Source organism: Mus musculus, chromosome 12 (genome assembly GCF_000001635.26).
Source record: "Mus musculus strain C57BL/6J chromosome 12, GRCm38.p6 C57BL/6J".
Classification (NCBI taxonomy): Eukaryota; Metazoa; Chordata; class Mammalia; order Rodentia; family Muridae; genus Mus; species Mus musculus.
Genome location: NC_000078.6, coordinates 78862058 through 78887276, shown reverse-complemented (window position 1 = coordinate 78887276; position 25219 = coordinate 78862058). Strand labels below are relative to the sequence as shown.

Below are 25219 nucleotides of genomic sequence, written 5' to 3'. Positions count from 1 at the left end.
ATGTGTCTTAGTTTGTTCTTTTCATCACAGGATCACTGCAGTATTGATCTCCCAGGCTAGTCAGCATTTTACACAACTGTAGAACCTAGCAACAAAGCTCAGATAGATTAAAATCTATCACGGAGCCATAAGCTATTTCTAATTCTTTGAGACAGTGTTTCTCTGTGTAGCCTGGCTGATTTGGAACTTGCTTTGTAGACCCAGTCTTGAGACTGCTCTGATTTAAGGTGTGCACTACCATGGCTGGCTGGCTTAAATTTTTTTTTGGAGACAGGGTTTCTCTGTGTAACAGCGCTGGAACTTGCTTTGAAAACTAGGCTAGCCTCCCAAGTACTGGAATTAAAGATATATGCCACCAACCTGACTAAATTGTTCTCTTAAATATAAAACTTTTCAGTAAACAATCCCTAGGAAAAGGGCGCTTGCTATACTTGATAATACATTTTTTCTTCTGTGGTAATGGGGATTGATCCCAGGGCCTTGACTTGCTAGCTATGCACCAGGCCAACTTAGCTATATTTCTAAATCCTTAAAATATGTGTATTCTGTCTCTGAATTATCTGAGATTACAGTTACTATTGCAGCTTTGGTAACACCTTCATGTTCTTTTATAAACTTGAAAAAAAAATTGAGACAGTCTCACTATGCAGTCTTAGGTGACCTGTAACTTGGTATATATAGACCAGCTATGCCTTGAACTCAGAGATCCAACTGCCACTGTCTATGATGGGACTAAAGGCATGCACTACCATACCTGGCCCTAAACTTGCTTCTTGATGCATGACCAGTGGTTGTTCTAGACCATCAAAAACCAGATATTTATATTATGATTCATAATAGTAGCAAAATTAAAGTTATGAAGTGGTAACAAAAATAACTTTATGGTTGGGGGGTCACCTCAATGTGAAGACCTGTATCGACAGGTCCCAGCATTAGGAAGGTTGAGAACCACTGCTGTAGTCAGCCAATCTGGAGTACATTCAGAGTCCCTAAATACTAGCAACATGGTATGCAGACTAGCAAGCATGGCTCCTCGGAAATGGGTCACACAAGGTTAGACCAGTAGATTAAACAAAAGAACTTTCATAAATGGCATAAAACATCTCTCAACATTCTAATTTCCAATCCTTTTGATACAGAGTCTTGCAGTGGTTGTCCAGGCTGATCAGCAACTCTTGGCTCAAGGAATTTTCCCTCCTCAACTTTCCAAGTACTGGAGCCATCAGCATGTGCTTCTGTACCCAACTCTAGAACTCTTCCCATGATGTCTAGTCCTGGACTGACTTAGTTTCAAGTTTGCTTACAGATAATAAATAGTATACATATCCTAAGATAAGCATGCCAAACTAAATGAAGACTTTCTACATGTGATATTGTAGCTGTAACTTTGTGTTATTTGAAAAAATTATTTTGCACATTAACCTTTAAAGTAGCTAGTTTGAGAAGGTAAAAATGGGATTAAAAATTTTGTTAAATCACATCATGTGTGGTTTATATATATATAAAACCATGTATGTATATATACACACACACACACACATACACACAACTCAAGAATTAGGTAGCACCTACCAGATAGAGGAAACTGTCCCCTTCAGATGGGTGATGCTGCTCAAAATAACTCCATCAAAGCAGCAGCACATTAAAATACCCCTTGAATTATGAATTCAAGGTAAGTAGCTTAGAATAAACCAAAGGGACTGAGTGTGATGACTTCTCACACAAGTTATCACTGCTTTCAAGTAAGTTAACAGGCACATAAATCTTTAATTGATTTCAAGGTTTTTCTCTACCAGGGGTCAAATTCCTAATTTCTTCTCTAACATTCCTTTGGAGAGTCTGTTCCTGCATAAGTCATTTAGTTACTTGCCCATTGAGTTCTACCATATGAAGATAATTAGGATCTGAGCATTCAGATTGGCTTTAACTTGTGACAAGAAGGAAGAAGCCTACAATTAAATATCCCAGAAATTTATTTGATGTTTGCTTGAATACATTTTATATAGAAAGATTGGGATTGTTTGTGTTTGGAGTCCCTGGTAAATCTCTGAACCATAAGGGTGCCATTCCAGAGACATGAGAAATGGAAACTGTAGGCCCAATATTAGGACTGCTGTTTAAGATTTGTCTCTGGTCAAATCAAGCCACTCCCTTGAAAAATGCTTGAGGTGTTAGAGCCACTATGTGGAAACAGCTGACATGAAGGAGGGCATTTAGATTCTGGCTTGTTGAATACTTAAATACTTGGAAATAAAAATATTCAGCTTTGAAGTTTTCAATACTGGAAAACTCTCAAGTCTAGGGTTGACAGCCAGGAAGGGCTGCTTCGTACTCCTTAAATTGGACTGTTTGCCAAAACGTTAATCTTCAGCTTTGGCTTCCATTTCTTCTGCATCATCATCTCCATCCACTTCTGCATTTTCTCTCTCCAGCCGTTCCAGCTGCCTTGCAAGTTCAGTCTCATCTGTATCTGTGACCACTTTGGGCTGTGGAAGAGGCACAATTTCAAAATAAAGTAAACAGCAGAGTAGATTTGACTTCAATAGTATTACTGACCAATGTTTAAAATTTAACAACAAAAAATTCATTTCTAACAAAATTCAGTCATACCTGTGCTGACTCACCACTGAATAAGTTCTATCAGCTGAAAGTTAAGAAAATTCAAGACCATCCAAGGAAGCAGTATACACTACAGTGGAATAATACTTCCTGCCATTTTAATAAGCTCAACTGAAAACGAGTTCACTGATCACAGCAGAAGACCACCAAATGGCCTGTTGTTTTTTTGTTTTTTTTTAAAATGAATATTTTGGGCTCCAGATAAATTATTATCCTTCCTCAGAGATCGAAACATCTATACACACAGATATACAGCATATGGAAATTAGGTCTTGTTCATATTGAGAGAAAGACAGATTATTTTATGTTTGAAACAGGATTCCCTATGTAAATAACAAGCCAGTACTTCTGCCTCTGCCTCCCAATGCTGAAATTATAGGTTTGTGTCATACTATGCCCAGCAAATTTTTCTCCATGAGGGGAAAACCCCAGCACTAGCACAAATGTCTATCCCATATGGCATTCCAGTGCTAACAGTGTTTTATTACAGACAAAACCCTTTTTAGAAATATTCTGTACAAACAATTACTCAAATTTTTTATTCCCAACTATATGTGACTGGGCAGGTAGCTTTGATATGCTGATAAGGCAGCCTCTGAACTTCAGGCAATCATTCTGGTCTCAGTTTCCCAAGTGCAGAGACAATCGGCACAAACCATCACATCCAACTCAATCACATCCAAACGACAATACTTGTGTGTGTGGGAATGCATTGCCACGGTGTGCTTTTCAAATTTTAGGAGTCATTTTCTCTAACATAAAGGTCCTGGACACCAGATTCTAAGTCACCATGTTTGGCAGCCAGGGCCTTTACTACTGAGCCATTTTTTGCTGGCACCCTATCTGACATTTTCAAAAGCACTAAGAAGTTGAAAAGGTGAAGTAATTTCTGCATAAGCCCTACCACCAGCCATAGGTAAAGCTGGACATAGTGGAATGTACCTGTGACCTAGAGGTAGGAGTGATGACAGGGGCATCTTCAGCTCTAGGTTCAGGGAGTCTCAAGAAAACAAGATAAAGGATATCCAACACTAATCTGACCTTCATATGTGCACCCAGGGGTCAGTGTACCTGGGCATACATACTAAAAAAAAAAAATGAAGTTAAGTAGATAGGCAGTCATCAGGCAGTTCAAGGCTAGCCTTGACTACAAAGTGAGCTGAAAACTAGCCCTGACTACATGGAATCCTGTATCAAAAGCAAAAAACAAAGCAAAAGCATTAAAAACAAAATAAAAAGTAAGATCCTGATCTCACCTCCATCTGAACATTGAAGACGCCCCTCTTCTCCTCGATCTTCTCTTTGATAACTGCCATAGCCTGATTGAGGACAGACAGGCCTTCTGTCCTCTCCAGGGTCGTTGTTGTCATCACATACCTGGGTGGAGCTATTAGATTAATCTAAAGGAGAAAGACAAAAATGAAGTTATGATTATACTTACCCAGGATATTAAAAAATTGCTTTGTTAATTTGCTACATGAAGAAATCATCTTGACCTGCCTCCCAGGTCTCTAGACCAGTTTATTAATACATTCCCTTAGGATTTTTTCTCATTGAGGTGATGAAATACTCTAACAAAAGCAATTTACAGGAGGAAGGATTTATTTTAGCTCACAATTCAAAGCATAGCTCATCATGGCATAAAGTCAAGGCAGTGGGAGTTAGTCAGTCACATTATGTCCAAAGTCAGAAGACAGAAATGAATGCATGCATTCAATCTATTCAGTTCCCTCTCCATTTCTACAGTTAAGGATCCATTCAGAGAATGGTGTCCTTCATAGTGGGTGGGTCAGTGTACCTCAATAACATAATTAAGATGATCTTGCACAGACATACCCAGGAGAATTCTAAGTCTGTCAAGTTGTAAACCAACACTAACCATCACATGTAGTCAGACCACTGATGCAGTGATCTCATCTAGTACATATATACAGCTCACTGCAACACTGAATATGAAGAATTATAACTATTGGGTGCTTCTGGTGGTTGTCATCAGAATAATGGGTAACTGAGGTTGGGAAGATGGCTCCGTGGTTAAGAACATTTGTTGCTTTTGCAGAGGATGCTAGTTTGGTTCTCAACATCCACACAGTGACTCACAACCATCTGTAACTTCAGTTTTAGAGGATCTGACACTCTCTTCTGGTCTCTGTGGGCACCAGGCATGGACATGGTACATATACAGGCAAACACACACATAAAGGAGACCCTTTCACTAGGTAGGCCAATCTGTCCTTGAGTTCACAGAGACCTGCCTGCCTCTGCTTCCCCAATGCTGGGATTAAAGGCATGTGTCACCATGCCTGGCTATAAATAAATCATAAAAACGAAAAAGGTGAATTATCTCTAAATTGATAGAAAAATCCTTCCAAGAAACTTTGAGTAACAACCATCCAGTTGAATGTACGTTGTTAAAAAAAAAATGTTGCCTCCCAAGGCACTACAAGCATTTTGGGCACTGTAACTTCTTACTGTAAAGAAGATTTAATATTGCTGGTCCACTAATAATAGAAACCCTCTATATTCACTATGATGGGAGCGCCAACGAAAAGCCATTAACTGCAAATAACCCCCCAGAAATATCAACTAAAAACGACATGACACCGAACTCAGATCTTCTGCAAGAGTAATAGCTTTTAGCCCCCTGTGTTGGCTCTTCAATCTCCATGATACTTTTGTTTTGTTTTTAGAAAACTATTATAAGAAGGAACTAGAATGGCGTGATATTGAATAAAACTTCCATTTTGAATAGGGGTTAAATAAAGTTTAAGTCCTTAAGACCTCCCTGGGAAACTGATGTCCTGCTTGGCAGAAAGACATGTATGTGGGAAACTAACATCTTGTTCGTCAAGCTGAGGCATGAATGCTAGGTAAGTTGCCCCACCACAGTTGAACAACCCAACATATTAGAACAGGGTAAGTGTACCACGAAAACACATTCCTAAGGAAGTCCCTTATCCCTAAACCCTGGATGGAGGGATAACCTGGCATAGATAGATGTTTGTGGTTTTGAAGCTTAAAAATTCTATGACATTCTGGTTCAGGGGTCGTGGGTTTACCTCCCAAGTCTGTTCTGTGGCCCTGATCAGTGGTGGTCTGAGTCCAATACATTTTTTCATCTACTTAAATACTCACTGAGATGAATGTTCAAGGACACAGTCAGCTCCTGACCGGTCAGTTTTTGTTACCTAGGTCAAATAAAGATCTCACTTTGCTGGACTCTTGTGACTGCTTGGGTTGTTTTAGATTTTCGGACCCCAACCCTCTGGGCACTGAACATGCCAGGTATGCACTTTATCATGGAGCTGTACTTTTCTACCCAACATGACCAGCCAAAAGGGGAAAAGATTAGAACCATGACTTAGTGGCCCTGGGCTCAACTGCTAACACACAGTTTGACCACAAGTATCTGAAAACACGCAACTTACCTTGATGGGCATGGTTTCTGTAGAACAATTCAAACCTGCCCTCAGGGCTTCTTTTACAGCATCAATGCCTTCATAACCATAGCAAGCTACTTCAATATCTAAAATTACAAAAATTAAAAAACCAGAAATGACACCAAGGAAAGATACACTGTGACACCAAATTGTCTAGAAGTATTTAGAAACTGCACACCCTTTGGTTCAGCAACTTGGTCTTTCCACCATGTAGGCCCTGGGTTTGAACTCAGGTATTTAGGCCTAGTAGCGAGTGGCTTTACTTGCTGAGCCATCCTGTCAGTACTGACCCAGCAGATCTTTTAGAATACCTGTATAGATGTTAAGTATATATTCTTGTAATTAAGAAAATTTGATAACGTCTGTTCTTGAAGAGGAAATGTTAACATCTATGCATCTTTACTGGGGGCTGGTGCTAGCTGGGGAGAGACCCCAGGGCTTCCCAAATGCTAAGAATATGGTCCACCCTGTTTATAAACCTCTACCTCTTAGACCCCTGGTTTTCAACCTTCCTAATGCTGGGACCCTTTAATACAGGTTCCTCATGTGGTGACCCCAACCATAAAATTATTTCATTGCAACTTCATTTAACTGTAATGTTGCTGTTGTGAATTTTAATGTAGATATCGGATATGTGACTCCTGTGAAAGGGTTACTTGACTTTGCCTTAGTTATCTGTACAGGAAGAATGTCCAGACAATTAGCATAGGATCAATACAAAGGCATGGAATGATACCACTGTCCTGTTGAAATATTTTAAATTGTAAACAAAGGCAAAATAATACTTCCTTATTAAAGGGCTGAATTACAGTTAGTTAACCTTCTAGGACTATTTCATTTGTGTATACATCTGGTTTTGTAGAAGTAGTAATTTCTTGGGTCAAGGACATGAGACTGTGGCACAGTAATTATCCAGTGTGTATGAAGCCCTGGTTTGATTATAAGAGCCAAAACAAAACCCCAAAGCAGTCAAATAACTCTCCCCCCAACTTTGCAAAAACAACCCAAAACACCTTAAAGTTTATTACCAAACAAACAAACAAACACCAATTTTAGAAAAACGTATAGTTGTTGATGTAGCAACATGTTTTAGTAAGTCTCATCACTTAGCAGCTTGCTCAGGCATGTACAATATTTAATGTCGTTCAGAAGCCATTTACCTGCTCGAATTTTGACCGCTTGTGGGGTCAAACGCCTATTGATATTATTAATGAGTACTTCTCTTTCATCTTCATTCAAATCTAAACTATCCAAGATAGATGGGTCTCTGAGAAAAAAAACAAAACAAGAACTCTCAAGGTAATATTACTAATAACTGTGAAAACAAACATACCCCACAGGGCAATACACATAACAATGAAGTACTCATTTCTACATGAAAGTTAAAATTCTGACCTTGTATAATTTTAATTATGTGTTCTTTTCTCTTTCCAAATGTGTACGCTAGGTTGGAGAAATGGCTCAGTGGTTAAGAACACTGGTTGTTCCTCCAGAAGCCCAGCCACTACATGGTGGCTCACAACCATCTACAGTGGGATCTGCTCTCGTCTATCTAGTGCTCTCTTCTGATGTGCAGGCACACATACAAATAGAGTGCTCATAGACACAAATAAATCTTAAAAAAAAATTCAAACAGGGTCTCATAGATGCAACAATGTCTCATAGAATTGTATTACATGAAGCAATGCAAATAAAGTCTATGACAAACAGAAAACTGATTATCAAAACAAAAATTTTTGGAGATCTTGCTAAAATAAGCAATTCAATAAATACTTCTAATATAAACCTGACACTCCATTACAATTGACTTAAGTACTTCTGAGTAATCTCTATTTCAGGGCCTTAGAATCTAGCTTGGAAACAGCACTTGGGTACTGGAACAGGACGACATTTACTGCCAGGGAGGTCAGGAAGGGCTTCATGCAGAAACCAGCATTTCACTTAATCCTCCCAAAGTGTCCAAGACTTGGATCAGGGAAAGGCTTAGCTAACATTCCATTGTTAACTGAATAAGGGGGCGGGGCAGGGGGAAGGAAGAAAAACAAAACATAACGGGGAGGGGGAAGGAAGAAAAACAAAACATAACAAGGAACAGGAGACACCAATAAGCAGAGGCAAAAGGTGACAGAAAATTTAGTATGTGTAAAAGGAAATGAAAAGTGAAAGAATGTGTGTGTAGGGAACTTTTCAATTAGCTTGTACAAGACAAACTGAGAACTGAGAGAAACATCAACACTGTCACATGATGATTGAGAGAGACAAACACAGACTGACATTTACAATCAATAAATACACAAAGCTGTTGACCTGATGAATAAGCAGTGTCAAGCAAATCAATTATGGCAAAAGGAAAAAAAATCTGAGATTTTTATCAGATGATAGTAAAGATGAGGGAAAACAGCAATATCTATCTACATAGTTGCTAGGAGAATATAAACAACAGAACTAATTTGGAATGCAAATTGGCAAAATCAAATAGATATATTTGTACATATCTGTAAAATCAATCTTCTGATTCAACAATTCTATTCATAGGTTATTATCTAGAAACCCTCAAAGGGCTGAAAATTAATCTCAAGATAGTGGTGAGAAGTCATGCAGCATTAACATTTAGGAAGGAATGGAAGGAAAAGATGCAGAGACAGCACGCAGGGAGAAGTAAATAAATGGTTACTAGAGAGGACAAGATGCTTCCTATAAAAAAGTCAAGGTAAGGATGAGAACTCTTTTTGTGTAGCAGAAATCAATAATAAAGGAAAAAGCTGAAGAACCAAGCACAGGAGTAACTGGCAGGAATACGATTAGCTTGAGAGCTGGAAGGGTGTGAACCCCAGGAGTTCAGAAGAAATGAACTTTTCAAATGGCCTGGAAGGAAGCAGATGGGTAGTGAGCAAGTCAGCCAAGAGTGAACGGCTGAGAGGGCTTCTGAGGAAGAACACCGAGAAACAGACACCACAAAGATGGGAGCAAGAACTGGTCAAGAGCAGGCGTGGGGCAGCAATGAAGACACAGAACAAGCTGAGACCCTGAATACACAGAGGCACCAACTGACTACTTTTTTCTAGTAGTTGCCAGTAATCTACAATTGCAGAGAAGTCAGGAGTATCTGTTTAACCCTGGATATAAGCAAAGGAAAAATACAGCAAAGACTCATAATACTGGCAAGAAAGTTTTTGAAATGGCATCTCATGGTGTTTCTAAGTTAAATAACAAAGTCAGGCCAGGAAAGACACAGAAAAAACCAGGTTTGGAACCAGAGCCTAATACTTAAAAACCACAGGTTTTTAAGAGGCAAAGCAGCCAGGCATGGTGGTGCACGCCTTTAATTCCAGCACTCGGGAGGCGGAGGCAGAGGTAGGCAGATTTCTGAGTTCGAGGCCAGCCTGGTCTACAAAGTGAGCCCCAGGACAGTCAGGGTGATACAGAGAAACCGTGTCTCGAAAAAACCAAAAAGAGGCAAAGCAAACCTACATAAAAAGGTCAATTTTGCGGCCACATGGAAGGTAAGCTAATGTGGCCTGGGACGAAGATTCGGGCAAGTGCAGTAAGCAAGAGGCTGCACTGTTTTGGGTGAGATGTCCACAGTGGTCCTGAAACCATCCAGGCACGAAGAGGAAATGGAAATGTAGAAGAAAGTAGTAAGAGATAAAACCATGTATATATGGCACATGAAAACCATATATTCACTACCACATGCATTCCTTCACATCATGGCCCTTTTTTTTGTTTTTGTTTTTTTTCTAGACAGGGTTTCTCTGTATAGCCCTGGTTGTCCTTGAATTCAGAATTCCGCCGGCATCTGCCTCCCGAGTGCTGGGATTAAAGGTGTGTGCCCGGCTTTGGCCTTTTACATTTTTAAAGTTAAAAGTGACAAGGACCTAATGTCTGGGTATTGTATGACTGATGCCAGGCAATCAATCTGTGTGCTAAGACTTAGCAGGTGAGACAGGAAGGCAGAATTAAGGTGTTCTTACGAGACTGCATGCTTAAAAGCATCGTAGGCACCGTATCCAGGTCTCTTGTACTTGTCATCGAAGACCCAGGCAGTCCTCTGGAACAGGCTCTCCAGCTGCTCATCCTTGGTATATTCTAATACCTCAGCAACATGGCGAAGAATGCTATAAACCTAGGTGTAAAACGAAGAACTCAATAACTCCAAAGTAAGAGAGCCACAAAGAGGAGGCAGTTTTGTATTTTAACAGAAGATGTCATTTCATTTCAATAATTCCTGAACAGTAAAGTTTCTAACTACAAATTCCTTTCCATAAAGAAACAGTCACTCCTTCACAATAGTCAACTCAAGTAGGTATAAGCAGAAATATGACATAACTTTGGGTTTCAAACAAATTAAACACCTGCATTTGCTTCACTTGCAACAAGGCACTTAGTATCTTCCCTTACCAAGAGTGCTCTTATATTATCAAATATATACAAAACCACACTATAAGAGGAAAACTGTTCAAAGTACAGAAACAACTGAGATTTTACTATTTCTTTTGCTCTCTTATCATTTAACAATTATACTTCCATTACCCATCAAACTCCCTAAGAATAATACAAATTTAGAGAAAACTAAGCAGCTATTTCATGAGCTAGTGAGACGGCCCAGTAAAGGTGCTTAATGTCAGGAGTGAAGACTGGAGTCCAATCCTCAGGACCCAGGTGGTAGGAGAACTGGTCCCCAGAAGGATCTTCCAACTCATATGCATGCCATGCACATATAGGAACAAATAAATGTATGCATGTATGTAATAAGTTGTTCATGTTTCACATCAAAATTGAGTAAGAATAGGTCCTAAACCACTTGTTTAATTTTATCACTGGAAATATACTCTTGTTTATGCTATTGTCTTATGAAAATAGAGGCTTTCTATATTACCCAGATTAGACTGAAGCCAAACTCCAGTTTTAGCTTTTCATGTAGATAGGGCTATGTACCAGCAAACACTCAATTTAACAATGTCCTAGAGACCAAAAATCTGTAAATTGCCTATAGCAGTGTTGTAGAAACAGGATCAAGATAACACTTTTACTTAGACAGTATAAAACAAACAAACAAAAAACCCAACCAAACCCAGGGCCTTCTCTACCCTAGGTAAATGCTCTTCCCTCTCAACTACAACCCTAGTCTGTCTTTTTGAGAAAGGGTGGCAACTATGTAGGTTGAGTTGATCACAAACTCCTATGCTGGTGTGGGGTGCTGGGAATGGAGACTGGCAGCACCACAGCTTGCCACTCTGCATTTCCAGTATGTAGCCAAGTAATGCTGAAAGGGTTAGTTCACAGACTATATTTTCTGAACAAGTTTAAAAAAAAGAGGTTTAACTTTAAAAAAAAAAAAACATTTCTTTTACACGTTTCAGATGTGTAAATACATAAAATGAAAGGAGAGATCTGGATCATGGTCTGATGTACGTGGAACTTTCATTATTTATTTTACTGGGTCTCTTCTGTTGCTGTGATAAAATAGCCTAACAAAGGTAATGTAAAGAAGGAAGGTTTTATTTGGCTTACAATACCAGGTTACATTTCAGACAAGTAGGTCAGAGGCAAGTCTGAGAAAATTGGTCACACCAGCAGTCAAGAGTAGAGATCATGACTCAATGCATGCACATTAGTGCTTAGCCTGCCCCCTGTACTTCACCCAGGCCAGCATCCCTGGCTCAGGAAATGGTCCCACTCACGAGACAAATCTTTCCACATGGTTAACCTCAATAAAGACAATCCCTCACAGGTGTGCCTGGAGGACTGCTTTTAGGTGTCAAACTATCACACTGGATTAATCAAAATAATAATAAAAAACATTTTTATTCAAATATTTTCTTGGTATTCTATCTCAAAGATAGGAACACACAGCAGAAAGGACCAAAATACTAGTAAAAGACAAAGAAAACATAATGTCATGAAAAACAGAAGATTAGGGACTGAAAGATCACTTAGGAGGCAAGAACACTTGCTGGCCTTGCAAAGACCTGAGTTCAATTCCCAACACACCCATGGTGACTCACAACCATTTGTAACTTCAGTTCCAGGGAATCTATACCATCTTCTGACCTCCTTGTGCACAAGACACAGCCACGTGCAGACACATACATGCAGGCAAAACAGTTATTCACAAAATAAACTTATCAATCTCTACGTATCTATCTACATTCCCTCCTCCATCCATGCCTCTCTTCCTCCCCCCCCACATACCCACCCACCCATCTTTCCTGAGACTGGGCTTCTCTGTGTAATATCCCTTGCTGTCCTAGAAATTACTTTGTAAACTAGGATGGTCTCAAACTCACAGGAATTAAAGGTGTATGTACCACGAATGCCAGCTCAAAACCTTTTACTTTTATTTGTGTGTATATGTGTACTCTTGGTGGGTATATACATGTGTATACAACACCCAACAAGGCCAGAAGAGGGCACTGGATCCTCAGAACTTGAGTGACAGTTGTGAGCTGCCAGATGTGGGTACTGGATCCAAACCTGGGTGGGTCCTTAGCAAGAAGAGCAAGCACTTTAACTATCACGCCATCGCCATAGCCTCCAAAGTAAAGAAATCTAACAAAGAGAACCAACTTACAGTTTTGGATTTTGTGAATTTGTCCTCACATTTGATTGCTTCCTCTGGAGAAACTCTTCTTTTTGACAAATCTATATATCCTGTATGAAAATATTTTAAAATAAATTCATTTGCTCAAGTATAAATATAAAAATGATGTAATTAGCAAATTAAGTATCTGACAGAGAAGCTTATAATTACTACACTAATCACTGATAAAAATACTGCTATGAAAGATTTAGATAAGATTTCAGAAATATTTTTATCACAGGGCAATTATATATTCTTTATTATTTTAGAAAAAATTTAAAATTATTTCATTGAAAACTACTTAAATCTCTCTCTCTAAACACCAGGACAGTAAAGAATTCACTATGATTTGATTAAGAGGCTATTGTCAAAGTAGGTATGGTGGCACATGCCTGTTAATTCTAAAACTCAGAAGGTGCAAATGCAGAAAATTGACATTTTTTTTTTTTGTGGCTATTTTTTTTTTTTGCTTTTGGTTTTTTGAGACAGAGTTTCTTTGTGTAGCCCTGGTTGTCTAGAACTTCACTTTGTAGACCAGGCTCATTCAAACTTATCACCGCAATGAACCCTTAAAGCAATCTGCATGGTAGATTCTCTTTCCCAGAGATGCTGGTCTTTCAATCTGAAGAAACCAGGATTCAGAAAGATTATAAAGAATTTGTCAGATATCCAGACCATAGATACAGCCACAATCCTATGCTGGGTATGAACACAGAAAAAGTGCACCATAAGACCACACTTAGCAAATAAACCACACAAAAGACTTCTTTTGTTATTTCACTCTCTTAATAGTATTTCCCAAAGAACCTAAGCCTTTAACAACGAAGTCCAAATTATCAATTTTTCTTCTCATGGATTCGCTTTTAATGTTTTAATCTAAGAAATTGTAGCAAAAAATGTTATAAAACTTTACTTTTATGCTTTCTTCTAAAAGAGCTAGTTTCAAATTTCATGTGGGTCTATGATTTTAGGATACTTTTGTAAGGTTAAGAACATGTTCATATTTTTTAGCAAATAGACATCCAACTGTCCCTGTGTTGTTTTTAAAAAGACAATGCATCTACCACTCAGATACTTCTGTAGCCTTTTTGATAACCAACTGAGTGCATAAGTGTGAGTATACAGAGTTATGACTGCTCAAATGAGCTGCCTTTAAAAATAAAGATGGTCTCACAAGATAAGATAGCCCAGGCTGGTCTTGATCTCAGATATATATGCCTGCCTTTTCTATCTTGGGGCTGAAGGTGTGAACCACCATGTCTAGCTCTATTTGATCACACCTCTTTTCTTTTCCTGACACCCCCTACCCCTACCTTTCAGGTGCCAGGGTTCAAATCCAAAGCATCACACCCTAGGCAAGGTCATTCACTGAGGTAGACCCTTAGGGTCTCATTTTCTCTTCAACTAAAAACCTAATCACTTTAGCTTTTTCATCTTTTCTAACATAATAACAAGATTTTCTGTGATCTTAATATATGGGAGTTCAAATTAGCAAATGTTTGCTTTCTCCCTCAAGATACAATGATAATGATTCAAGCAAGTTTCATTATGATCAGAACATATTTGATTTCAGCCCTCAAATGTACTTAAAGCTCTACTAGGACCCAACTTATAATTTTAGCAAGTATGACATGAACATACTGAAACAAATGTTCAATTTTTTTGTGGGTACAATGTTCTATAAATTTATAGAACAATTATAGAACAATATAGAATAAATCAAAGTTTGTAACAAATTACTTTTGAATGTGGCTCTTATATTTAACTATTTAAAGGTTATCTAAACCTTCAACTACAATTATAGATTCATCTATTTAAAATTTTTACTTCCCATCACTAATCTCTAGTGGGCACATACACATTGACAGTTATTACAAAATGTTCCTGCTTAATTCTTGTCTACTTTATCTGATATTAACAGATATTCTATAGCATACCATTTACCATCTTCTTATTTATTTTTGAAACAGGCCTTACTAGGTAGACCAAGCTGGCCATGAACTCTGAAATCTGTCTGCCTCAAGTGTTGGGATAAAAAACATATACCAAACACCACTGGCTCCATCTACCTATTTTCAGTAAAGTATGACAGCATTATTGCTGGGTCTTGCTTTTTAAAATCTAGTCTATAAATCTTTGCCTTTTAATTTCAATACGAGTTTGATTTACATTTAGTATAATTATTAATACAATAAGATTCAGATCTATTATTCAAGTATTCGTTTTCCTTTTGTCCAATTTGGTTTTCATTTTTCACTTGTCTTAATCAACTTAGTATATTTTAGAACTTTTTAGAAGTGTTTTCAATTTGTATGGGTGCTTATAATTAAATGTTTACATGTAATTCCTATGCATCATATGCATGCCTGTTACCCTGGGGCCAGGAGAGGGCTTGGGATCTCCTGGAAATGGAGTTACAAATCAAAATTGCCAGTAATATTACAGTAACTATTCCTTCCCTCTGTATTCTTTTCCCCCCTGTCTTTACCAGAGATTAAACCCAGGATTTCATGATAGAAAAATATTTTAAGCTACTCACAACCTAGACCTGTCTTCTGATTAGATGGAACCACAGGCACAAACCAATGAGACTAGCTTCTAGTCTCTCCCTCCCATTCGCCTGAGTAGGGGTTTCTCTACTGGCTGTCCTGGAACCCACTCTGTAGACCAGGCTGTCCTCCAACTCAGAGATCCACTTGCCTTTGCCTTTTGAGTGCTGTTTAAAGGCATCCCACCACTTTGCTTTTTATATTGTGATGATGATGATAAACCTTTCTATGTAGTCCTGGCTATCTTGGAACTAACTCTGTAGTCCAGGTTGGCACTGAACTCACAGAAACCTGCCTCCTTCTGCCTCCTGAGTGCTGGGGTTAGGAGTGTTGCCATGCAAGTCTCTATGTACTGATATTCCTATTCTTGCAATCTCAGTAGCTTGAGTGAGAAAGCCTCTCCCAGGGCCAGCAAACTCTTACAAGTTAGTAATTGGTCTATATTATACAAACTCCTAGTCTGGAATCTACTTATTCTCACACAGTATGCCAATATTGTACTTGCCCTATTATCAAGTCAGGAGGATAAATTACTGGCAACCCCTTTATCCAAATACCTTCCAGGAGTGTTCAAACTGGCCAGCTCTGCCAGTCACCCTACCCTGCAGGATTCTACCACGGGAGGTGGATCATGTCTATAACCTCACTAGGGAGGCAGATTATGATTCTGAAGCCAGCCTAGGCCAATATGATCTGTCTACTCCCTGCCATCACTACCAAAAATAAAGCAAAACCAACTATACTGGTTTACTCTTTCTCATAGCTCCTTCTGTCACATCTCAAACTAGAGCTTCCTTAAGTGACCATGCATGTCATGACATGCTTTCCTTTTGGGTATTGTAAGAAAAATTTCCTTTAAAAATACTGGTCTTGGGGCTGGTGAGATGGCTCAGTGGGTAAGAGCACCCGACTGCTCTTCTGAAGGTCCGAAGTTCAAATCCCAGCAACCACATGGTGGCTCACAACCACCCGTAATGAGATCTGATGCCCTCTTCTGGTGTGTCTGAAGACAGCTACAGTGTACTTACATATAATAAATTAAAAAAAAAATACTGGTCTTTTGTGTTATAAGTCAGTTACTTTCATAAATTTAAATCTTGATGGTACAAATAAGACAAACAACTAAATGCATTGTAAGAAATTAAGAGAAAGGGGGAAAAAGGAGTGTATTAAAATTAAACACATTTTCACTTCAAGTACCCCAAGACGAGCCTAAAAGAGTATTATTATTTCTATAATGTAGTTCTATTTGGCAGTAAATTCCCAGTTTCTCTTTAAAGCATCTCAATTTTGACTTTTGTTGTTTGGTATTATCACTGGATACATAATTCTAACATGGCTTTTTTTCCCCCAAGGCCTGGCCTCTATTAATAATCTCTAATAAACCAGAACACTTTTTATCCCTACCCACTATACCCACATACTTTCTTTCTATAGTTTTTGAGGGCTATTTCACTACAACAGACATGTCCGGCCTAGTATTTCCCTCAAGTACATTTCTGCTGCTTTACTCTTCTGCTGGCAGAGTCCTTTTGAATTAGACATGGCTGATGTTTCATCTGTATTCTTTTCCCCTGACACTTTCTTTCCTTTATATTGTTTTTTTTCCCTAATTTCTTTTACATATATATTGTTTGTTTGTTTGTTTTTGTTTTGTTTTTTTCCAGACAGGGTTTCTCTGTGTAGTCCTGGCTGTCCTGGAACTCACTCTGTAAACCAGGCTGGCCTCGAACTCAGAAATCTGCCTGCCTCTGCCTCCCAAGTGCTGGGATTAAAGGCGTGCGCCACCACTGCCCAGCTCTCTAATTTCTTTTTAAAGATTTCCTTTTGTTCATTCTTTAAAAGATAGTTTTCTAATGTGTTTGGGCAGCAGGAAAACCACTTAAAAAATCCTGTTTCCTAATTCAAACTTGGATTATATTTGGTCCTTAGCAACCAACCCCCAGGCACTGCTTGGTTTTATTCCCCCCCATGTCTAACAGTTTAGGGTACATTTTTGACATTATGAATGACATTTGGGATAGGCTCTGAATTACTATAAATTTCCTTTAAAAGTTGTTTCATCAGGAAAAAGTAACTATTTAAACTCAAAATGGACTTAAATAGGAAACAACTTTAACCTTCAGATTTTAAACCCCTAGGGATGCTTGAAGGCTATCTGTCTATTAATTCAGGAGTCACACAGACTGGGACAGAATTTATGTAAAGACCAGGGTTCTCCTTTTGTGGACCTTTCCTATTTCTCTAATCTAATAGTACTTTACTAATGCTTCCTTTAATTCATTTAGTTTATGCTTCCTTTAGTCCATGTTGTGGCCCAACTATAAAATTACTTTCATTGCTACTTTATAACTGTAATCTTGCTACTGTTATGAATCACAGTGTAAATATCTGAGCTTTCTGATAGTCTTAGGTGACCCCTGTGAAAGGGTCATTTGACCCCAATTGAGAGTGACTGTTCTAATCCTTATCATTATTACCATTTTTCATATGCTGTGGCTACCCAGGGTTTTATGTGATATAGCAAGTAATACTGTAAGTTTTATAGCAGGCTCTTAGGTACCCTGCTTAGTGTCTTCAGTATATACTCGGGGAAAACACAAAACAGAAAAATGACCCAGCAGAGCTCCTTTCTTCCAAGTGTGGACTTTTACCTTTTGACTTCTGTGTCTTACACAGTTAACTTTGTTTTTAAAGGTTTATTTATCTTATGTATATGAGTACACTGTTGCTGTCATCAGACACCCAAGAAGAGGGCATCCTCATTATAGATGATTATGAGCCACCATGTGGTTGCTGGGAATTGAACTCAGGACCTCTGGAAGAGCAATCAGTGCTCTTAACCGCTGAGCAATCTCTTCAGCTCAACAGTTAACTTTTATACATGTCTGGAGTTTACAGCTGATATGGTAGAAGTGTTGTCCAATAGGATCTAATTTTCTCATATTAAAAACAGATCTCCTTTTGGGCATGGTGGCATGTCTTTAATCTCAACACCCCAGAGGCAAAGGCAGGCAGAACTCTGAGTTCAAGACCAGTCTAGTCTACAGAGTAAGTTTGATAGAGCTACACAGAGCCCTGTAGAACACGAAACAAAATAAAGCAAAACAAAGTATGGTATAGTGTAGTATACAACATGCTTAGAAGGGTTCACAATGGTGATGATTTATATGGAATCCAGAAAAAAGATGCATAAAGAAAAAAGATATTCATTCAGCACTGAAAGATTTTGTAGAGACTGGGATTTGGGGGGACAACACACAAACACCGTAACTGCTAGAGCTACTGGAGTTCGCGTGTGTATGCATACAGTGTAATTCTTTTTTGAAACATATAAAATATCCCTAAAATCACCAGGCATTGTGGTACATGCCTTTAATCCCGACACTCAGAGGTGGAGGCAGCCTGGCAGATCAGTCATTTTGAGGACAGCCTGGTCTACAGAGCAAGTTTCAAGACATCCAGGGCTATGCTGAGAAATCCTGCTAGTGGGCAGGAGAAGGACAAACAAACTCCTAAAATCTGTTAATTTTGTATCTCACTTCTACATTTAACCCAGTCATTTTATTGCTAACTTAATTTTAAATCAAGAAAAAAAAACTCCACACCAAATATATTCATATTCACGCCTACTAACATTCAAACAAGTTCTGTCCTTTCCCTTTAAATTACATCCCTAAAGCTAGTGCTCAAGGTCTACTCCCTTATTTGGCCAATGACTCATTCCTGAGACAAAATATTTGACTATGCTGGCTAACTTGTCTAATCAGGACTTATCAACTGACCCCTGCATAGACTTCCCCTTTTTATTCTCAGAAAACTAGTCCTCTTAAAACACCTACTGTCTGCTTTTGTCTGATCCAGAGGCAAATCCCCACAGTGCCTTGTCCCTCTTGGGTAATAAACTTTTGTGCTGAGAACTTGGTGAGTGGGTATGTTCTCTAGGGGTCCTCCCTTATAAGTAAAGATAAGTTAATTACTACTCTAAGTTTCTTTCTTTGGAACTTGGTTATAATTAGTTTATTACTAAAATACTAAAAAATACAAGTCATTTGGCCACAAACTAACTCTGGAATTAAACTACTACTACATGTTGTGCAGTGGTGGCACATGCCTTTAATCTCAGCACTCTGGAAGCAAAGCCAGGTGGATGATGTCTGTGAGTTCAAGGCCAGCCTAGGCTACACAGCAAAACCCTGTCTTAAAAAACCAAGCAACTAACCATAATAACCCAAACCTTAACCAAACCAAACCAACCGATGAAACAAACAAAAAACAACCCCCACCCACAAAACCCCCTTACTACTACTATAGTAAAAGGTTTCTGCTTAGTTAGCTAATTAGTACCCTTTAAATTTAAAATTTTAGACAAATGAAACATGGCTTGCGTATATGCAGATGTGGGTATGTGGTTTTATGTGTATATACCATATGCCAGTTGAGGCTATAGGAGAATCTTGGATGTATTCAGGAGTTATTCAGTTTGATTTTTGAGATAAGGTCTCTCATTGGCCAGACACTCACTGAGTAAATTAGGAGGCTGGCTGGCTGGAATCCCAGATTTCCACCTTTCCCAGAGTTGTCGGGACTACCAGCCTATGCTATCACACTTGGCCTTTTTATATGGGTTCAGGGATTGAACTCACCTCTTCCAGCTTGTAATCAAGCATTTAAATGACTGGTTATGTCCTCAGCCCCCACGTGCTTCTCTAACTATTTTGTATGTAAAAGAACTTATGTAGCAAGAATTCTAGTAGAATCATTATATCTACGTAAATAGTAGAATGAAATAGTTTTCTAGAAGTACTCTGATCTTGAAGAAGTCATTGTAGAAAACAGTGTTTTCTGTTAGCTACAGAGTTGTCTGTCTGAAGGAGCTTTACAGCTTTTGCGTAACTTTGGTCACAAGAGTCAGTTCTGGCACACCTGAATATCTTGAATTATTGAGTACTGCAAACAGTCCAAACAGTACCCAATAAGGACTGAAGTTGCAAAGGAGGGATGTCCCTTCAGGAAACATATTAGGGTCTTTTAGTATGAGAAACTAAGCCAAAAAAATAACTTTTGTGAACAATTAATAAATATGCTTTAGAGGGTCTTTTTGATATTCAGTTCAGAGGCTAGATTTCCCTGTGAGTAAAGTCTCATCCTTGAGTGACCTTCTTTCTTTAATTGTCTCTTGAGACTCAGAAAACTAACAAAGTATAGTAGTTTAATTAGGTGTATTTTATAATATATACTTTAAAAATAAACAATTTAAAATAAGAAATTCTTTAGTTTTATAGTTTATATTTCTTAACTATTTTTTCCTCACTTACCTTTTTCTTTATCCACTCTAATGACAACAACACATTCATTTCTGCCAATTCGGATCAGTTTGTTTATAGAACGGATACGTCGTCTGGATAATTCACTAAGAAGAATCATGCCTTCAATGTTATTATATTCCAACAAGCTGACATAGGCCCCCATTTCAGCAATGGATCTTACATTCACCATCACTACATCTTCCACCTCAGGAAATTTGTGTTGATAAAATCTACAACTTAGCCCCGGCATTCTGAAATTTAAACAAACAAAAATAAAGTGTTAAGCTAAAAATAATCAATGTTGTAGACCCTGACAATGAAGGAACAGAACAAAGTAACATTGATATTAGTCTCATCTCTTACAAGTCAGAAAATGGATACCCAGGACTCAACTTTAGTTTTTATATGCTCCATATTTTTGTGATGCTTAGGCAATCACTTTTAGAGAAACTATTAAAAAATAATGACTATCTATAAAGTGACGTGAGGCCTAAGGATTAAAGGAACATGTCAAGGTTAAAACACTATTTGAATATTACCACTTAAGTAGGGCATCTAGGTGTATATATGTACATCAACACTCTAGAGGCTTACCCAGAGGATTATGAGTTTGAAAACAGCCCGGGCTATATTCCTAGATGCCATCTCAAAACAATAGCAAAGCAAAAACAAACTCCCAAAATACAGTAAACCAGCACCCAACATTTTACTATCATGGAATGGGTGTGTGTGTGTGAAGCATCATCATCACACAGTTTCAACATTACCTAAGCTACTCTGTCTAAGTCAGCTCAGATGGCAGATGCTAGCTACCACATAATGTCCAAAGGGAAGACTGATCACTTAAACCTTAACCAACGTTGAGCCAAATGTTACAATCTTGCCTGTGATGCGGCAGACTATGCCGAGTTTCTATTTACACACTAAGCAAAGCTTTCCTGACTTGCCTCTCATTAGCTGCACCCCTAGTCTAATCACTGTAGCTAAAATTACAGTATCACAAAATAAAACTTTATTAAGGGGCTGGAGAGATGCCTCAATGGTTGAGAACACAAGATGCTCTTCCAGCAAATGCTGATTCCATGTCTAGAACCTACATGATGGCCCACAATCTGTAACTCCCATCCAAGGGGATCCGATGCCCTCTTTTGGTCTCTGTGGGCACTGCAAGAACATGCATGGTACACAGACATACATGCAAGTACAACACTCATAAAATAAAAAATGACTTCATATTTTATTTCCTTTTAAAACAAATGAGTTAAGGCTGAGTGGTGGTGGCAGGGCATGCCTTTAATCCCAGCACTTAGCAATTGGAGTCAGGCAGATCACTGAGTCTGAGGCCAGCCCAGTCTACAGTGAGTTTTGGGTAGCCAAGGCTACCCAGAAAATCCTTGTCTCCAAAAACAAAACAAAAATAAAACAACCAACCAAAACCCAAATGACATAATTCAGTCATTATTTCTAACTTATATTATTCTCCAACAGTTTGATGAGGTAGGGCCTTATCCTTCCTAGGGAAGTACTTCATCACCCGTTTTTCTATTTTTATTTTGATATATGCCTATTCTTGAGAAGAGCTTTATAAATCTCTACAGTTCAAGTGTCTTTTAATCTCCATGCACTAAAGATACTTAAAATCATTCCCTTTGATCCACCCAAAGTACCCAGCACCTTCTCTTTAATAATCCATATGTTGGAAATCATACCAGTTAGCACTCTACTTTAAAAAGGAAGTCCTGAGACCTTAATTGTAGGTGAGGACTTTTATGTTTTCTTATTAATCATAACCTACTTACTGTTGTCAGAACTCAGAAGATAGGTAGTAACTATCGCCCAAAGGCCTAAGAAAATAAATGTGACATTTTAGTAACTTACTTTCTAGGCAGATCTATGAGTTTTGAGACCAGCTTGGCTGACAAAGTGAGTTCCAGGACAGCCAGGGCTATACAGAGAAACCCTGCCCCGAAAAATAAATAAACAAACACCCCCACCCCCAACAACCAGACATGCACATAGTCCCACTACCAACTGGGAAGATGTATGTGGCACTTGCGCATCTGTTTCTATCAGTATGACTATTACATGATCTGGCCATTGCCTAGCTCTTTGACATACCACGTTCTCTCTAGTTCTCCCTATTTGAAGATAAGGAAATGGAGGTGCAGGCTGAGCAACTTGCCCCTTTATATACTGATATGTGGTGGAAGTCAAAATTTGAGCCTATTAAATTTTGAACTATTTGTGCTCTTAAAATTAGACTATATTAACAAATATCTTAGCAACATCTAACACGATCAAAAAGTAACCCTGATAGACACTCAAGTGTTGGACGTATGTATCACATACTCGGCCAAACTACCAGGACAGAAGTGAAAGTACTGTTTATCTAAAAGTAACATGTGGCGGATTCATTTCTCCTCTGCTCAACAAAACAGGGATTTAGTAAATAAAAGAAAGTATCTACTCAGCTAGAATACTCATTTGGAAACAGCAGTTCCATTTTTTAAACAGAGCTTCTCTTAAGGGAGGGAATGCAAATGCTTTCAAATATCTGTATAGAGAAAACTCGGGAATTAAACAAAGACTTCCAAAGTAAGCATCAAAATAAACACTGTAGAAAAATGTCTAACAATGCTAGGAGATTTAAAAGCTGCTAGTCATATTTATTAAGCAAATTTCTCCAAATAGTAGCATCCAAAAAGGTGATGCTTTTTGTCTTCATCAGCTGGTTAAAGGTTACAGGCAACAGGGTAAGAGAACACAGAATGGAAACATGGCCACTACTTTAAAAGGCACAAATCTGTTTGCAGAATATGGAGTAAATAATGAAATGGTATATTACTTACAGTAGAAAGAAAGTATTCTGAAACTACAAAGGGATTCGTGTCACAAAGAACTTACTTGTTGGCTGATTGACTAAATCAATTCATAAAAACAATTATTTAAAAAAGAGCCCATGTTTTTTTTTTTCTGTCAATAAAACAGAAATCAAGAATTTATTCAGTCCTTTTTGATAATTTTCAAAGCATTCTGACTTTTTTCATTTTGCAATTTAATCTGTTAAAACAATTTTGGGGGTAGTCATTACTTAGTATTAAGCAATTCTGACACAAAAATCCCTCCCTAGGGAATTAAGTACTAGTGGGAAAACAAATTAGGATTACAAGGTGTTCTGAAAAGGCCCAAAAAAGTATTAACAGGAAACCAAGGAACAGAAATATAAGTGACTTCAAAGACAGATACATAATATACACTAAAAACAAGAACTAAACTCAAGTCTTTAACACAAAATCTGATATCCACAAAGTTTCCCTGTATCACACACAGTATGACAATGTTAAGGGCTCTCCCACCCCCCCTTTAGAGACAGGGTTTCACTGTGCAGCTCTGGCTGGCCTCAAGCATTTTCAGTGCTGGGATTAAAGATATGTGTACCTCACACCTCTCACAAGGGATCCCACTTCTGTAGTTAATGCCATACAGACTGTATGTGTTCTGATGTAAACAAACAAAAACACACTTCAAAGCTAGTTTCAAATACCTTGCATTATTAGTATTTTGCCCCTGTTAACTTCTAGAGTCGGTACATTGTCATGTCACCATAGCAGATATGGGCAATGAACATTCCAAAATAAAATGTACCACGCTGGGAAAACGCTGTTCAGCTCTAAAGTTTACTAGTACAACTAAGTCTTTTGAGAATCAGGGCCCACCATCTGGCATCATAGGCACAGAAAAAGCACTACAATTTCATAACTGACATTTTTGATGAACTGTCGAGGGTCTCCACCTCTTTAACAACAACTTGAGGAGGAGAAAAATCAAGACTTTTCTGATGTACCCTTTCTTCAAGAAACAATGTTTGTTCCTTAGTGGAAATTAAAGCATCCTAAATATAAGGGGGTGTTTAAGAGCCCCAATGCGAGTACACACTTAACTCTAAAGTTTTACGCTTTCAGCGTCCATAATTACAAAACTCCAGTTTTATTTTCGCAGTTACCCAAACAGGGCAAATAACTTCAACAGCTGATTTTAAATTCCAGGAATTCACTCATACAGAAATGCACAGCTAGAGCGAAAACTTAACGACCTCAACACTAATAGTTCCATTTTGGACTTTTTTTTAACTTAAATATGGTGGTTTATCCTATTGTTTCTTTGGCGAAAAGTTCAGTCTCCACAGAGAGAAAAGTTTTGGCAGTATCTTGGGGCTGAAAAGAAGGATAAAAGAAAGAAAAAAAAAAAAAGCCCAAATTCTCCGGTCCGGTAAAAGCAATCGTCTTGAACTAGGAGTGGGACTGGAGTCGAGGGTTCTCCAGAGGCCTCCCCACCACAAGACATCTTTAAGGAGGCTGTAAAAATCTACTTGGCCCACGTTCCTTCAGGGGTTCCTCCGCCCGTCCAGCCACGTTTCTGGCTCGCAGGAGCAGACACCGGCTGGCGAGAGGGCGCAGGAAATCACCAGCGGGCGGTGGCGACGGGGTCCAGACACTTCCCGCGCAAGAACGGGAAAGGGGGGGTAGCCCGGGGCCTAGCCGCACTGGACAAAACCAAGGCGAATCCTCGGGGAGAGCAAGCTGCGGGGCCGGTCACCTGAAGTGGATGTGTGAATCCCGAAGTAGGGTCCCACGCCGTGCTGCTTAGTGGCAACGAGGAGACTCGGAACACCAACCCCGGACGCCGAAGCTCCTCAGCGTGCGCTTCGCCCAACCCAGC

At 38.7% G+C, this 25219-nt stretch overlaps 1 protein-coding gene across 1 annotated transcript; it reads right to left on the bottom strand.

The window, feature by feature from the left end:
* Window positions 1-266: 266 nt before the first annotated feature.
* Window positions 267-25205, bottom strand: Eif2s1 (eukaryotic translation initiation factor 2, subunit 1 alpha). The gene is made up of 8 exons (NM_026114.3): window positions 25097-25205; window positions 20510-20751; window positions 12634-12713; window positions 10034-10185; window positions 7220-7326; window positions 6048-6145; window positions 3876-4019; window positions 267-2486 (listed from the first exon to the last, which is right to left on the bottom strand). The coding sequence occupies exons 2-8, from the start codon at window positions 20748-20750 to the stop codon at window positions 2361-2363; spliced, it is 948 nt and encodes a 315-aa protein (NP_080390.1). The 5' UTR covers window position 20751; window positions 25097-25205; the 3' UTR covers window positions 267-2360.
* Between the last annotated feature and the right edge of the window lie 14 nt (window positions 25206-25219).

What these genes read in the sequence shown, in the direction of transcription:
- Eif2s1 (NM_026114.3), bottom strand. Translation starts at nt 20,750, where the DNA reads ATGCCGGGGCTAAGTTGTAGATTTTATCAACACAAATTTCCTGAGGTG. An exon ending in GCTTTTAAGCATGCAGTCTC is followed by an intron (nt 7,327 to 10,033) that starts GTAAGAACACCT and finishes TTTTTTTCTCAG; the next exon opens with AGACCCATCTATCTTGGATA. An exon ending in TCTTCAATGTTCAGATGGAG is followed by an intron (nt 2,487 to 3,875) that starts GTGAGATCAGGA and finishes CCTCTTCCACAG; the next exon opens with CCCAAAGTGGTCACAGATAC.